The 16,296-nt window shown below is 37.0% G+C and overlaps 1 protein-coding gene across 1 annotated transcript in view; it reads left to right on the top strand.

The window, feature by feature from the left end:
• Positions 1–16,296, top strand: part of LOC106710933 (glutamate synthase [NADH], amyloplastic) — a 40,989-nt gene that overhangs the window by 12,673 nt on the left and 12,020 nt on the right. Inside the window, exons 4-23 of the mRNA XM_045678461.1 lie at positions 4,539–4,708; positions 6,198–6,283; positions 6,662–6,784; positions 6,865–6,974; positions 7,047–7,144; positions 7,523–7,774; positions 8,086–8,207; positions 8,643–8,765; positions 9,942–10,099; positions 10,561–10,689; positions 11,226–11,560; positions 12,009–12,113; positions 12,742–12,884; positions 13,283–13,403; positions 13,616–13,703; positions 13,789–13,908; positions 14,418–14,545; positions 14,861–14,985; positions 15,258–15,402; positions 15,995–16,203. Of these exons, the coding sequence (XP_045534417.1) occupies positions 4,539–4,708; positions 6,198–6,283; positions 6,662–6,784; positions 6,865–6,974; positions 7,047–7,144; positions 7,523–7,774; positions 8,086–8,207; positions 8,643–8,765; positions 9,942–10,099; positions 10,561–10,689; positions 11,226–11,560; positions 12,009–12,113; positions 12,742–12,884; positions 13,283–13,403; positions 13,616–13,703; positions 13,789–13,908; positions 14,418–14,545; positions 14,861–14,985; positions 15,258–15,402; positions 15,995–16,203 (2,890 nt within the window). The remainder of the gene's footprint in view (positions 1–4,538; positions 4,709–6,197; positions 6,284–6,661; positions 6,785–6,864; positions 6,975–7,046; positions 7,145–7,522; positions 7,775–8,085; positions 8,208–8,642; positions 8,766–9,941; positions 10,100–10,560; positions 10,690–11,225; positions 11,561–12,008; positions 12,114–12,741; positions 12,885–13,282; positions 13,404–13,615; positions 13,704–13,788; positions 13,909–14,417; positions 14,546–14,860; positions 14,986–15,257; positions 15,403–15,994; positions 16,204–16,296) is intronic.

Here is a 16,296-nt window from a genome sequence, read left to right as displayed (position 1 = left end):
CTCGCAATAAGGTTTAGAGTTTACGGCATTTTAAAAATGAATTTAAAAAAAAATAATTAAAAAAAAATTAATCAATAAAGTTTTTCTCATGCAACCACGTAAGTGATTTCTTATCAATTGCCCCGAAACATAGATAAAAATTTTCTAATTATTTTCAGTAATAATGATATTTTTGATGTTGTTAATAAAATTTTTGTATGCACTGTATGTTTTTGTATGAAAGGTTACCTAATAATTATTCTACGAGATTATAGTTTTTTTTTACAATATAGGATTTATTACGAAAAACAAAATGAATAAAAGTGAAAATAAAGTCAGAATGTTTTTAAAACAGGACAAGATTTTCGTTTGAACTTTGACCTTTACGAGCTATTAGATCCCTCTTGTGCTAATATTAATTCCCCCTTGGCATTTGATCGTCGGCCTGTTGTTGAGAAATGTGTTATGAAATTTATTTCTGTATCGATTATAAATAGACCTGTTTTGAAGTATTTTTTATATACGTAAAAATGCTTTGGATAATGGTGAAAGTAAACAATGTATTAAATGGTAATTAAAAGATATCGTATATTTTCAGATGTGTTCTTTTATGCTTCGTTTAAAATGACACTGACAACAAAACGAACCTGTGCTTTATTTATAATATTAAACGGTTATAAAACATAATTTTAAGATTTAATTGTTGAACAAAACATAACAATTATCCTTGGTCAATTCATAGAGCCAGGAATAAGTAAGGAGTCATATCTACACAATGGTTTCCAGGCGTTACATAAACGAAACATTTTACCAAGTTTGTATGTAATATAGCATAAGATGACACAGTTGTAATAATGCCAAGTATTTGTATTACAATACCGGCAGTAAGTCAAAACTATGATATTGATTCGCGTAATCCTATCCATGTCTACTTACAAGTTCAGTGTCCGAAACGATGGCGCGGCGTGGTCTTCCCGATTTGGATACAGAACTGGCAACTCTCCAGGCTGCATTCTATTATGGTGCGTTTTGAGTGTTAAGCGAAGGTGATTCCAAAAGTATTAAATATTGTAATCACGATTTGTGACCCCTGCACAAGCACTGGCAGCCTATCGGTATATCCGAAACGTAAAATAGAACAAGTTAATATTGGAATACATATATTGAAAATTTTCACTTACTCTCCCTTTCGTTCCTGAGATATTTGGATCTATTATCATAATGCAATAAATGGTTTAGACTAATTTCAGTGATTTCCGTACAAAGCTATTACGTCATTTACGTCACATCGAACAATATAAAAATGAAAAGAGGTATATATAAAGAAGGTCTTACTAGTCCGCCCTTTTTATCTCAATATAAACACACCTTTAGGCGGTGCATGGTAAACATCACGCCATGTGCTCGCTTCAATAATCAGACGACAACACAGATACGATTGCCGAATTGGCGAGCGGTGAGTTTGATGTTTATTTCAACTGCATCTGTCTAACGGCTCAATGTTTATCATGATCGGATGAAAAACGTTATTATTTTGTAGAGATATCACATTTTAACATCAAGATTACAGAAATGGCCAAGCTTTTAATGATTTTGATGAATTATTTTGATTGTGACAGTGGTTTTTGGCTAGCAGTTGAAGCATATTAATCATCTACACGTATATTAAAGACTTCTCTTAATTCATATGAAACGTCCCACCTTCCATAAAATGAGAGATGTCTACTTCTTTCATGTTATTCGTGTTTGAATCTTGTTATGCGAAATTCGCAGCTACAAATTATGATCTTTACACACTACATGTAGAATCTGTGAAGGATCCTCTTTAATTTACGATACTATTTGCAGTACACCTTCGTTAAGTAAAGTCTGCCAAAGCGAGTAAACATTTGTATGTGTTATTTGATTTAGTTGTTTTTGTATTATTGTTTATTCTGTTAATCATTATGTTGGATCAGCAGAGTGAGACAATATAACGCTATGGTTCTATATGTGATTATAACATCAATTACAGTTCTTATGTGCGTTGCTTTGAACATATATCCAATAAAAAGTAAAACATTGTCAATAGATATTGATACATGCAGTCTTTTGATATGATTCATCATATGTCTGGTAATTAAGGAAAACTTGGCGAAGAAGTTTGCATATGTCTAGAAACTCTTTCTAGAAACTTGCCAACATGCACTAAAGACACTTGGTCAAATATTTCTTATGGAGTAACTAGAGCGATATGTTTTTAAACATTTCCTGATCTTTGTACAACTAAATACTATACTAAAACAATAAATAAATATTTAGGTTGATATCAATTAAGTACTTATATTGCTATCGTAAATTATCATTATTTTAATTTAATAACACAGATATTGTTAATATTGACAAAACAATTAATGAAGGTGGGAATGAGGACGCGGTGATAACAGCCCTTTATAACATTCTCTTAGTATTGAATAGGAAATGTTGAATGGAAAGGGAAATATACTTATCGCATAGCGTTCAACATAAAGTCAACAAGATAAGGAGTGTACACATTACGCGGTATTATCTGCCTTGATCGATTGTGTCAGTGTCCACGTCATATAACTACCATATACTGCCTTATTAGGTGAAATAATTTTTACTTGACCTCACATTCACTCTACGCTGATTATAAAATTTGTTAAGCCAATTTAGTGTGGAATAAGGCAGCTCGTGGTATATTTCAATGTTACACTATGTGAATGTTAAGTTACCGTAAAGTGACTCTGAGTTTATTATATTAATGGATCACGCGGTTGGTATTCGGCCTCACTCAATAAAACTGAACTAAATAAAATATCTTACGTAACTAGGTATACCTTTACACTCACATAAGTCTGAGCTAACAGAAATCTGAGTAGAAAGCATTCAAAGAATATCGACAAAAAAAACAACAATTCTTCGAAGTGAACAGTGATGCAATCTGATAGTTCGCTATAGCGGTTGACTCTCTACTTTTTGTTTCGTACCAATTTTTATTATATTCAATCGTTCACGCTTCTCATATTAATGTGAACGGACAAAGTCTATTGTTGTAGTTTTTCATTCAGGATCTATAGAATGGCTTGAGTAAGAGTAGACTTCAGCTTACTTATTTCGACTTACAGATTCAATCAATGAACAATTAAATGCAAATATTTGGAATTACCATTTACAGAATTCAATATGCAGGCAATATACGAGTACAATAGAATCATAATCTTTGACTTCGTACAAAATAAATTCGAAGTAAGATTTTGTAAGCCGTATTATTTTTATCAAGGGTGATGAATTTCTTATCGCATTATTAATTTATCTTACTAAGATAACCGATGCACACTGTCTAATATAATATAATATCATATCATCATCATCGTCATCATCATCATCACAACTACGTTATACAGCTTATAACGTAAGGATGTACGGTTTCAAATGAAAGTAAAATACAAGTTCAAGTGTAGTCTCGCATCGATTTAAGTTAAACCTGTAAAAAGGTCACTGAAAGTCTAGACTAGAGCTAGGCCACGAGCGCCAAATTTTTCCAGTGTTACGTATACTCTTTGCACAGTGTACGTCAGTGTGGGTGTGCGTCTGTGTGGGTTAATTGATAGCCGGTCCGCCGAGCTACTGCTGGCTCTATTGGTCAATAGTTCTGAGTGCTACGTCAGAGATGCGCGCGCATCCTGCACCTCCCTACTGCTCCCACCTCGAATATTAACCATGATGTGTATGAGACATTCCTGATTTTATTAAATTCTCGTTTAAACATTGGACAGAATTTAAACTAATTTTTGTTTTGCATTATGTGCTACGTTTGATTTATTACTCAGGTATATCAAAGATAAGTGGAGATCTTGAATAAAATCTTCCATAGACTATAAATGCTTTCAACTGTATTGATGTCATATTTTAGGCTAGATAACTAGGTGACTCAGTGATTATCGTTTTTAATAAATATCGGCGGAGTCGATATCAAACTCCGAAATAAACTCACCTCTAGGTGCATCCGATTACAGAAACAGTAAAAAAATATCCTTGAAAATGTGTGCAAATGTTGAACCTACGTTTTGTACTTGTGACCTTTAAATGTAGTGGCTATAAGTACTTGGTTGTTTGTAGATATTCCGAACCCGGCTTCGTGTATTCTAGCGGCTACAGCTACGTCGATGCATTCTGGCTTATATATGATCAGATATCGTTTGCGATAAACTTTACTTGTACATTATTTATAACCTGTATATCGACCTCGTAACGGTTATTAGACCTTTACTTTACTTTTAGCTATATATTAAAAAAATAGAAAGATATTTTTTTTAAATTTCATATTGACTAAACAAAACGATCTCGTATAAATTAAACGTGATTAAACTTTATAATGCAGACTTTATTATAACTGATTAAATTTTTTGATATATACTTAGAAATGTTATCAAACATCCCTATCGTAGTTAAATTGATTACAAATTGTCTGCGTGCTCTACTTTCTTTTTAATGGTTTCTGTTACAAATAGATGTTATTACACGACTGTCTCATAAATTAATGTTTGTATCTTTAGGGACAGTCACCAGATCGACCTGCCGCCGTTCGGCAGGTATGCGACGGGTATTTTCTTCTTGGACAAGCTGCACCATCAGGACATCGAGAGGAAATTCAAAGAGTTGGCCGAGAGCCTCGGCCTGCAAGTGCTGTGCTGGAGAACGGTGCCCACCAATAACTCTACTATCGGTACGTCGATAATTGTTTCTGAAATATTCAAAACTTTGTATTACTACAAATAGAAAGAGAAAAGTTTAGCAGCTGTTAATATTCTTTTACAACTTTAAAATACCTTCTATGAAAAGTGAATGACGTCAAAATTTTGTTCATCTCAGAACATACATATTGCTTATGTTATTCACGTTCGCTAAATGATCACGTAACATGGAATGTTTTAAAAATAGTAGAGGTCAGTAAGGGAGGGTGTAACAACGCAAATCACCTTACTTTATGTAATAACAACCATATCATGTCACATGCTATCTAAACATATATAATATAGTTAGTACTGATTCGTTATTGACCCATATGAGATGACCCATAACATATGGGATGTTTTAGATAAAGCTTATTTCATAATGTTTTTCTTATATGTATGTACCTGATATACTGCATTCATTTGTAAACTTTACTTTTATGTTATTTTTTTCACTGTGACATAGGATTACTATCTGTCTTAATTAGGAACGAAATTCGAATTTTGTTTTTACTTGTCGACTTATCCGTTTAGTTTAATCTTTCATATTTAGTAAGTCATACATAATGGGATACGATTACGCTGTTGCGATGTGTTTACGACTATTTGCAGGTGGTACACACGTAGTAACGAATTGCTTGGGACGCCTTCATCCAAGCTTGACCATGGTTTGTTGAGTGTGACCATACGCGGTGGCACGTAAAGTAAGACAACTTTGCTTCTCTCTCCACAAACTCTGAAAACACTAATATATTTTACTGAACTAATGAAAAATATGTTGAAATCAAGTGAAATGATACATTCGATGACATATTTCGTATCAGTATTTGTGGATCGAGTACAAAGTGACTTTAAAATACATGGTACCGCTCTGTTATAACATCTGTAATTGAGTTGGTGTAAGTTAAACTTGATTTTCTTTTTTGCGAAATACAACTCCGTTACAAATGTAAATAATAACTAATAAACTATTACTGCACTATCGTTGTATGTTCAATGTCTTTGTGCGACTTAAAATTTATGCAATATCTTTCTTAATTTACTTATTAAAGTTATTACAAGAAATCTGAAAACAATAAAAGCCTAGGATAAAAAGTGATAGTGCGGTAATTGATATTGGGACCATTTTTTCTAAATTATTCGTTGCTATTTGTTTATTTTCTTGAATTTAAAGTTTCATTTTTTCTACACACATCTAGAGAACACTAGATTCATTTTTTATTTAAGGTCATTTAGATGAAAAATATACATAATTTTAGTGCATTGTTTTATGTCATAAATGTTGGATTAATCGAAAACTACAACTCATGCTCATTTTCAGGCATTTATGACATTATTTTTACTGGTAATCAATAACTTGAAATATAATAATGAATATAGGATATGATAGTATACATATATATGTCACTGTGTGCTCATAAATTATGTAACCTTAAAATGTATTTTCGGAGTAAGTAACATTTACTTTTGACTGGCTTACAGGTCAAGTGGCTCGTAATTCGGAGCCCTATATGCGACAAGTGTTCGTTACCGGCGACACTGACGACGAGGAGCATCTGGCCAGAAAGGTAAGGATGGATAGATGGATATCGGTTATGGATGCGAGTGTAAACAACGAATGGATAGCAGAGATGGATATGAACACGCAATAATATAAATTGCACTTTCAAATCCTCGTATGATTGTTACGGTATGGACAGAACTCTTAAAGCATTTTTTTCAGATGGACGCCCCGCGCGCCGGCGACGGGGAGCGGACCTCCTCTCCGTTGCAAACGTAAATTTACACATCCTTATCCTTTATCCTTACATTTATAATTAAGTATTTTATTTTTAAATATATTAAGGTTTTCAATCCATTGTTTTACTGTAATTATCCTTTATATCTATGTGTTTAATTTAAAATTTAGTTAGCGTTATGGTGAGTTGTGGGGTGCGTGTTCGCAGATATTCGTGCTCCGCAAGCGCGCGTCTCACGAGCTGGTGGTGCCAGGCGCAAGGTTCTATATCTGCAGCCTGTCCTTGAGAACTGTCGTCTACAAGGGACTGCTCACCTCCAACCAACTATGGGTACATTTTTAATTCGTATATAACACGATACCTTGTATAAAAATAGCCATTTCTTTTTTAATGCAATAATTTTTACACAGGAATATTTCAAGGACTTGAGCAACCCTGCTTTTACTACATATCTGGCGTTGGTGCACACCCGCTTCTCGACCAACACCTTCCCCAGTTGGGAAAGGGCACATCCTTTGAGGTAAACTGATAAAAGTTTTATCTATAAGTTATTTTGTAAAAAGTTATAGCTAATTAAGGTAATGTTGTGCAGAGTGTTGGCTCACAACGGCGAGATAAACACATTGCGGGGCAACGTCAATCTGATGAAGGCTCGCGAGGGAGTCATGAAGAGCAACTTGTTCGGCGATGGTAAGTTTTCTTAATTTTCTACACTTCGTTTTACTTGTGTTTCTATATATTTTGGTGATATTTTGGTGACTAAATAAAAAAACTGAATAAATAAATTACTTACTACTATTACTAATATTATTACTAAATAATCAACAGTCTTTATCTGCCCATTGATGGGCATAGGCCTTTCCCAAAACATCCCTCCCTTCCGCATCCAACAACAATTTTTGACTTAAACTTACAAAATTTAGATTGCAGATTTCTAAAACTTTAATTATGCTTTAACTTTGCCATACTTGTTTAAACAAGATCAGTGCAATCGACCCCTGTGAGTTCAGTTTTATACAAAAACTTCAAGTGGTACCGAAGATATAACGTACTTGATATGGTTTTTAGAGTTGAAGAAGCTGTACCCCGTGGTGGAGCCGAACCTGTCGGACTCCGGTTCCGCGGACTGCGTGCTGGAGTTCCTATCTCAGTGCGGGGGACGTTCGCTGCCGGAGGCTGTGATGACGATGGTGCCGGAGGCGTGGCACGCAGACCCCACCATGGCGCCGGCAAAACGCGACTACTACCGCTGGGCCGCCGCCGCCATGGAGCCCTGGGACGGGCCCGCGCTCGTCGCCTTCACTGATGGACGGTATATAGGTCAGTGAACAAAACCATGCCCCATTCATAACTTGTTTCTGAAACATCAATCTATTTAAATTACAATTAAATATAATCAATTTTTATATTATTTATTGGTGGTGAAATTTATATAACATTAATTGAAAACATTTTAGTCCTAGTCCAAAATTCCATTTAAGACCTGTCTTTCTTTAACTAATCCCCGTAATTTAATCCCTAAAATTAACCATCCGTTAATCTCACTAATTTTTTTTAATAATAAACAATAGTGATGAGGGTCGAGCCTAGCCGAAGATTGGTTTACGTATAAATTGGTTTGCTTTCATCAGGTGCGATTCTGGATAGGAACGGTCTGCGACCTTCGCGTTTCTACGTAACCAGTGAAAACATACTTGTGATGGCCTCCGAGGTGGGAGTCTACGATGTCGACCCTGAGAAGGTTATACACAAGGTAACGTAAAAATATATACGAATCAAATAATTTTGTAAAATTACTTTCATCCAAAAATAATGTCCGATACAATCTAATTAGTCTACAAAATTTGTTAATTTTATTGTACAACTGAAAAGAAAGTATTGTTTATTGGAGGTTTTTATGTCCATTTTCTGAAGACCAAAGTTTCATTTTTCTTATTGATTTTTTCCTTAATTTATCTTACTTCTTACTAATATTATAAATGGGTATGTATGGATATAGGGATGGATGGATGAATGAATGTTTGTTAGAAGGTATCTCCAGAACTGATGTATGGATTACACTAAAATTTAGCATTGATGTAGAATATAGTCTAGAAAAACACATGAGCTACTAATTACTTTTATTAATTCCTTGCAAACGGAGTCGCGGGCGATAGCTAGTAATTAACATGAGAATATGTTATGACAGAGCCGATTGAAACCAGGCCGTATGTTGCTGGTGGACACTGTGGAGAAGAAGATAATTCAGGATGTGGAGCTGAAGATGAAGATCGCCAACAGCCGCCCGCACTCTCAATGGCTGAAGGAACAGGTAATATATTATGAATTGTTACAAATTTATCTGGAGCGGTATAAAACCATTTTAAAAGTAACAAATATCGTTTAAATTTATTCGTGTCAACTTAACTAACGATACATATTTATACACATATATAAAATTGCAGTGTCTATATGTAATATCAAAAATCGTTGCTGAGAACTGAAAAAGATTTTTTTTGTCTGTCTGTCTTTCCCCAAAGCCACTTTTATTACGACTGGAGCTATTTTGAAGGGACTTTGATGAGAAGCTGATGATTTGATGCACACGGGCATATTGTAGACATTTTTTATTTATTTAATTCTATCGCTAGTGATGTATTTTGGTAGATTAGGTAGGTATTTAGAGTGAATAGGCATTTAAAAAACTAGCGCGTACCATCTTTAGACCGTTTTCCGTATTTCATCACTTCATCCGGTGGGATCGTGGTCAAGCGCTAGCTTTTTCTATATATAAAAAAAAAGATACCATCGAGGTAAGTTTCGGATTGAATTTTGTCATCTTTACAATATGATTTTAGATTGTATCATTGTATTTAGATATTTTATCCTTAGGTGTGAAGATTACGATTTGAGGGTATATTGGCTTGTAACAAACTTTGTAGATGTATTATTAAATTTGTATTGTATATATTTTATTCTATGTTCACGCCGCATTTCACAAAAAACTGGTCTGTACGAAAAACTGATGTTCTAGATGGTGAGTTGAGGATGACATAGATATATAAGGCTGTTGTACTATTTATTGCAGCGCTTTTTGTTTTTGTCCTATTTTTAATTAATTTATTACTTTTCGAGGACAAAATAAAATGCTTAATTCTATTTTAATTTATTTGCTTGTAAATCCAATCCAATTATAAAAAGCTATAATAATTATAACAGGTTATTTTTTGTTGCAAAATGATTTTCAACACTTGCCGCATGTCTTTAGTAAAAATAAATTATTTTTTTAATAACAACAAAATTTATTTATTATTTTACAAAAACTTCCAGACTTTCGGCCTCTCTTTCGCTATTGCCTGAAAAATTCGAAATTCTTGACGCACTCGTATCGTGAAATTCAGTCGTAACACTTGTATTAAATTGTTTCCGTTGTTTTTTTTTCTTTCAAATAGCAAAAGACAAATGTTTCTTCAATGAAAACGGACATTAATATGCGTGTTTGTATCAGATATCAATGGAAGACATCCACGCGTCGGTGAAGTTGGAGAATGGCGGTCGCACAATGAACGGCAACGCCATCACGGGCCTTTCTGACCGTCGCCTTGCACTCTACGGCTACACACTTGAAGCCATCAACATGCTGCTAGTGCCCATGATACAGAACAAGTTTGTACCAATTACTGCTAAAACAAAGCCAAAAAATGACTATAATATTTTAAATACGGAGCATCGGTGGCTCAAGGGTTAAGCACTTGACTTATGACCTACATGTCCTGGGTTCGAATCCCGCCATGTACCAATGTGTTTTTCGATTTACATATGTACATTAATCCGACGTTCTTACTGTGAAGGAAAACATCGTGATGCTGCACATATCTGAGAAGAAATTCAATATGTGTGAAGTCAACCCACACTTGACCAGCGTTGTTGACTATGGCCTAGTCATCCCTAACTTGGGATAGGCTCCGAGCTCCTCAATGGGGACGTATAGTGAGCTGATGATGATGATGATTTTAAATTTCCATAGATAAAAAACGGAAAAAACTAATTTCAAATATAAGCGCCATGTAGCGGTTTGTTTATTAAGATTGAATGTTTTTTTAATTTGAATGTCTTTTGTGTGTTAGGAAGGAGGCGTTGGGCAGCATGGGTAATGACGCGCCGCTGGCCTGTCTCTCACAGTTCCAGCCTCTGCCCTATGAGTACTTCAAGCAGCTGTTCGCTCAGGTCACAAACCCACCTATCGATCCCTTCAGGTAACATTTCTTAACACTTTGTTGTGTAGTATATTTTCAACTGTATTTATGTTACGAGAGCGATGGTGGCTCAGGGGTTAAGCACTCGTCGCTGACGAAAGCCCAAGCGTGGGCCTCGCCACCATGCGTAGGAGGAACAGAGGGGTTTAGTGGGAATGCTTCCCATCCGAAAGAGAATCCCACATCACTACCGCTTCCCCCCCCCCAGCGCGGAGTATGCATAAAGCATTCCCCTCTGAAAAAAGAAAAGTTAAGCACTTGGCTTGTAATCTATCCTGGATTCGAATCCCGTCATGTGCCGATGTGTCAACGTTCTAACGGTGAATGAAAACATCGCGATTTGCAAATATCTGCGAAGGAATTTAAAGATATGTGTGAAGTCAACCCGCACTTGGCCAGCGTGGTTGACTATGACCTAGTCACCCCTAACTTGGGGTGGGTTCCGAGCACCATAATGGGGACTTATAGTGAGGTGACTAGTGTTTGTAATGAGACAATTTTCTAATTATTTACCAGTGTTGTTGTGTACTGTGTAGGGAGAAGATAGTGATGTCCCTGCTGTGTCCGATCGGTCCAGTGGCCAACATCCTGGAGCCTAGCGCTGAGTTTGTGCACCGGCTGTCACTGCCGCAGCCCATACTATCGCTGCCTGACCTCGAAGCTCTCAAGAAGACGTCGCACAGAGGATGGCGGACGCATGTGATCGACTGCACCTACGACTACACAGAGGGACCTTTAGGACTGGAGCCAGCGCTGGGTCGTGTATGCGAGGAGGCTCGCAGCGCAGCAGCAAGCGGGTGCCAGCTCATCGTGCTCAGCGACCGTAATGCCGGTCCAACACGTGTACCCGTCAGCTCGCTACTAGCACTCGGTATATAGTATATTAAAATTAAAAAAAAAACATTTTTTTATATTACAAGGTGGCAAACGAGCAAGTGGCCACATGAAGTGATCGCTGCCCATAAACATTCGCAATTGCAGATGCGTTGCCTACCCTCAATCGATGAAGGAGGAGACGCACAAAAAGAGAATATTTAACGTTCCTATGCATCTCCTTCTCCATCAAATCCACCTCCCCTTCCCATCCTTTCCTTATAAGAAAAAGGGTGGGAAGGGAAAGAGTACTAAAATGAGTCCTCCAGCACCACACTCATCAGACTGTACTTGGAATTACTTCCACTTGAAGTCTGTCTTCTGTGTGGTGGTTTTATTTCACCGGACGAGGCCAATTTGTGCAACTGATTTTGTTGCTGCCGTCTACCACAATGATAAACTACTGTATTGCTTGATGCACTAAAAAATAATTAATATATTTGTAGGTGCGGTGCATCATCACCTGATCGAGACCCGTCAGCGTATGAAGGTGGGCATCCTGCTGGAGACGGCGGAGGCGCGCGAGGTGCATCACATGTGTGTGCTGCTCGGTGCGTATACAGGAAAATGCACTTCTTGTTTAAAACCCTTTGTAATGTACTACACAAATATAATACAAACACATGACATGACAAAATCACATATTTTTTAAGCACATAAATATTACTATGTTTTTTTTTCGTGTAATTTGTATGTTCTTTTGTACGGTCATTGAAGTGGATGTTATATAATAGAATAGACTGAGTTATCCTTTCTATGTTATGTAATTATTCAGGTAGATGTAAAGGAGCCAACTGAAAACCAGCGCAGAGACTGTTTAGGCCAGTGATTGTCAAACTTATTTCTTTCACCGCACCCTTTGGAAATGAGTTATATTTCAGAGCGCCCCTAATTTTTATTCAGCCCTAAAACTTAAAAACTACAATTTCATTACTCTAATTAATTTTAATGCCCCCCATTTTTTGGGCCTCTTATCGCCACCTCCTAAGTTTCAGACGCCTCCAAGGGGGCGTTATCGCCCACTTTGGAAAACACTGGTTTAGGCCGTCTTTGTATACGCTGAGTCCCCCATACGCCCTTTTACCACATTTCTCTTAAATTATTTTCATAAATATGTTCTGTGTTTTTTAATAATGCAATGATCAATTTATATAATCTACATTACTTTTATATATTCAGGTTACGGTGCGGATGCGATTTGCCCGTATTTAGCATTTGAGCTTGCGTTCGCACTGCGCGATGACAGCATCATAGACAACACACTCTCAGACAACGACATCTACAAAGCATACCAGAAAGCCATAGAGACCGGCATCGCTAAGGTAACCATAAATACATCATCAGCTCTCTATACTTCCTCACTGAGGGGCTCGGAGCCTACCCCAAGTTAGGGGTGACTAGGCCATAGTCAACCACACTGGCCAAGTGCGGGTTGGTTGACTTCACACATATCATTGAATTTCTTCTCAGATATGTGCAGCATCACGATATTTTCCTTCACAGTAAGAATTCGGATAAATGTACATATGTAAATCGAAACTCGAAAAACACATTGGGTACATGGCGGGATTCGAACCCACGACCTGCAGATTGCAAGTCAACTCCTTAACACCTGAGCCACCGACGCCCATACGCATAAATACATACTACGAACGATTGTCTTTGGGAGATATCGTAATTAATCATTAATTTCTGTTTTTTTTTTTTTGTTCTATTCCAGGTGATGGCAAAGATGGGCATCAGCATGCTGCAGTCGTACAAGGGCGCGCAGATATTCGAGGCGGTTGGCCTCAGCGAGGAGGTCATCGACAAATGCTTCAAGGGAACACAATCCAGAATTGGTAATATAATAATACTAGCTGTCGCCCGCGACTACGTCCATGCGGAATTAAAATAAAGCCTATGTGTTCTTCCAGACTATGTTTTATATCATCCAGCATCTAAACATTCGCATTTGTACTATTAGTAAGATAGTTGATTTTCTAAATAAATAAAAAAAAATCTTTTCTAGAATGGCATAATGACCTTCAGTAACTAATTATTTTAATTTCAGGCGGTGTTACATTCGAGATTCTGTCAAAGGAGATATTTGATAGACATGCTTTGACATACGGAAGTTCTTCGGATACTTTAGTTTTAAGGTAAAGAAACATTAATTGAACAAAAATTAACACATGTCTTACCATTCCTTGAACAAAAATAATGAATGTGTCATTTTTTATAAAGGAACCCGGGTTATTACCACTGGCGTGCGGGAGGCGAGAAGCACATCAATGATCCAGTGTCCATTGCTAACCTGCAGGAGGCTGCTGTCAGCAACAGCAGCTCAGCATACGACAGATACAGGTTATCTTACATCATTGACATTCTCTTATGTTAGGTTTCTGAGACAAAAATCTTCCATTAAAACATCTTGTTTTTTCTGTTTTCTCAAAGATAATGACAGGATTAACAGATTTTGGTCTCAGAAACCAACAGTTAAATGATCTTTAAGAATTGTTTATAAAATTATTAACTACTAGCTTTTACCCGCGACTCCGTCCGCGCGGAATAAAAAATAGAAAACGGGGTAAAAATTATCCTATGTATGTTTCCTGGTTCTAAGCTACCTGCCCACCAATTTTCAGTCAAATCGATTCAGCCGTTCTTGAGTTATAAATAGTTTAACTAACACGACTTTCTTTTATATATATAGATTATTATTAAACACTTGGTATAAAAGATTGATTAATATACGAAAAGAAAAATACCATACTATTGCTGTGACTAACCATATATTTGTCCTATCTTGTAATAACCTAATAGGATAGTTAAAATAAGTTGAATAATTTAATTAAATTGTAATATTGTAACAGAGAGAGTGCGCTGGAGTCGATCCGCGCGTGCACGTTGCGGGGCCAGCTGGAGCTGGTGAAGCTGGATGAACCCATACCCATTGATGAAGTGGAACCCGCCTCTGAGATCGTCAAACGGTTCGCCACAGGTATACATACACCAATTAATGATTCTTCAAGTTTTTTTTTTTCTAATAAAAAAGGAGGAAATAAGTTATCCCAGATGATGAGACTTGGTATCTTCAATTCGGCAAACGGTCACCTGAATTCGCCGAAATAGCGAGGCGACCGTTGCACATGGACATCCGCAAATGCAGATGCGTTGCCTACCTTTAATCAACGGAGAAGGGGACGCACAGAAAGAGGACATTTCCCCTTCCTATGTGTCCCCTCTTTCTCCAAATCCACTTTCCCTTCTCATCCTCTCTAAAGGAGAGGACTAAAATAATGTATGTTGTTTTCAGGCGCGATGTCGTTTGGCTCCATATCCTTGGAGGCACACACCAGTCTGGCCATCGCCATGAACCGCATCGGTGGCAAATCTAACACCGGCGAGGGTGGAGAGAATGCCGACAGATATCTTAATCAAGTAATATTTTTATATATCTACAGAAAAATAATAAATATTACAAAGATACTAGCTGTCGCCCGCGACTCCGTCCGCGCGCAGTTAAATGGGGGGGGGGGGTTATGAAAAATAGATGTTGTCCGATTCTCAGACCTACTGAATATGCTCACAAAATTTCATGAGAATCGGTCAAGCCGTTTCGGAGGAGTACGGGAACGAACATTGTGACACGAGAATTTTATATATTAGATAACTATTTAAGAAGTCTGTATTTATTTAATATTTGTGTCCAGGACCCGGATTTCAACAAACGGTCGGCCATCAAGCAGGTGGCTTCGGGCCGGTTTGGGGTGACAGCATCATACCTCGCGCACGCTGATGACTTGCAGATCAAGATGGCACAGGGCGCTAAACCAGGAGAAGGCGGCGAGCTGCCAGGTCATACATACAAACATACTCCATACAATTTTACTGTATAAGTTGTATAATGCTAGAAAAATGTCCCCGTAGTAAAATAACTTAAAAGACAATCCAATTGATTTGTTAGTCGCCGAATAAACTTCCAACTAGTATATCGATGGTTACTACGAATAAAGGAAATGAGCAAATTGACAACTTTCACGCGATGCTCTCAAAGTTTCAACCATATAGGAAAATAGGCCACATAAGCCATTTTACTTTAGCAAAAAATAACATTTACACCTGTAAATGTGTATGTTTAGTGCCTAAGAGGTGTCTAAGAGGTACATAACTTTTAACACAAAAAATTAAATATCATCAATTGTTACGTTGGCCCCTTATACATAGGACCCTTCTATATATAAATAGGGTAGAAGATTTACTAATTAGTATAAAAAGGCAATGATTTTTTACAATTTTGTCACACTTATAGTCATTAATTGGGCAGAAAGGAATCACCTAATTTAGGTATAGAACGTTAAATAATACATTAAGCGACAGTTAAACTAATCACTTAACAACTCTTTAGTGGAACAATTAGACATTTCACTAGTTTGTATACATTTTCCAGGTTACAAAGTAACGGAGGATATAGCGAAGACACGTTGCTCTGTGCCGGGTGTGGGGCTGATCTCACCACCACCACATCACGACATCTACTCCATTGAAGACCTGGCGGAGCTCATCTACGACCTCAAGTGTGCCAATCCCAAAGCACGAGTTTCTGTTAAACTGGTCTCCGAAGTCGGAGTCGGTGTTGTCGCATCAGGTGTTGCTAAGGTATTGAAATACAACGATATTGAGGTTATTTTATATCTTGAAAATTAAATTAAACCAACCAACCAACCAAGTAAACATTGTTTTTTTTAAAGC

Source organism: Papilio machaon, chromosome 6, assembly GCF_912999745.1.
Source record: "Papilio machaon chromosome 6, ilPapMach1.1, whole genome shotgun sequence".
Classification (NCBI taxonomy): domain Eukaryota; kingdom Metazoa; phylum Arthropoda; class Insecta; order Lepidoptera; family Papilionidae; genus Papilio; species Papilio machaon.
Note: the sequence above shows the minus strand (reverse complement) of the source record. Positions and strands in the feature narration are given on the sequence as shown.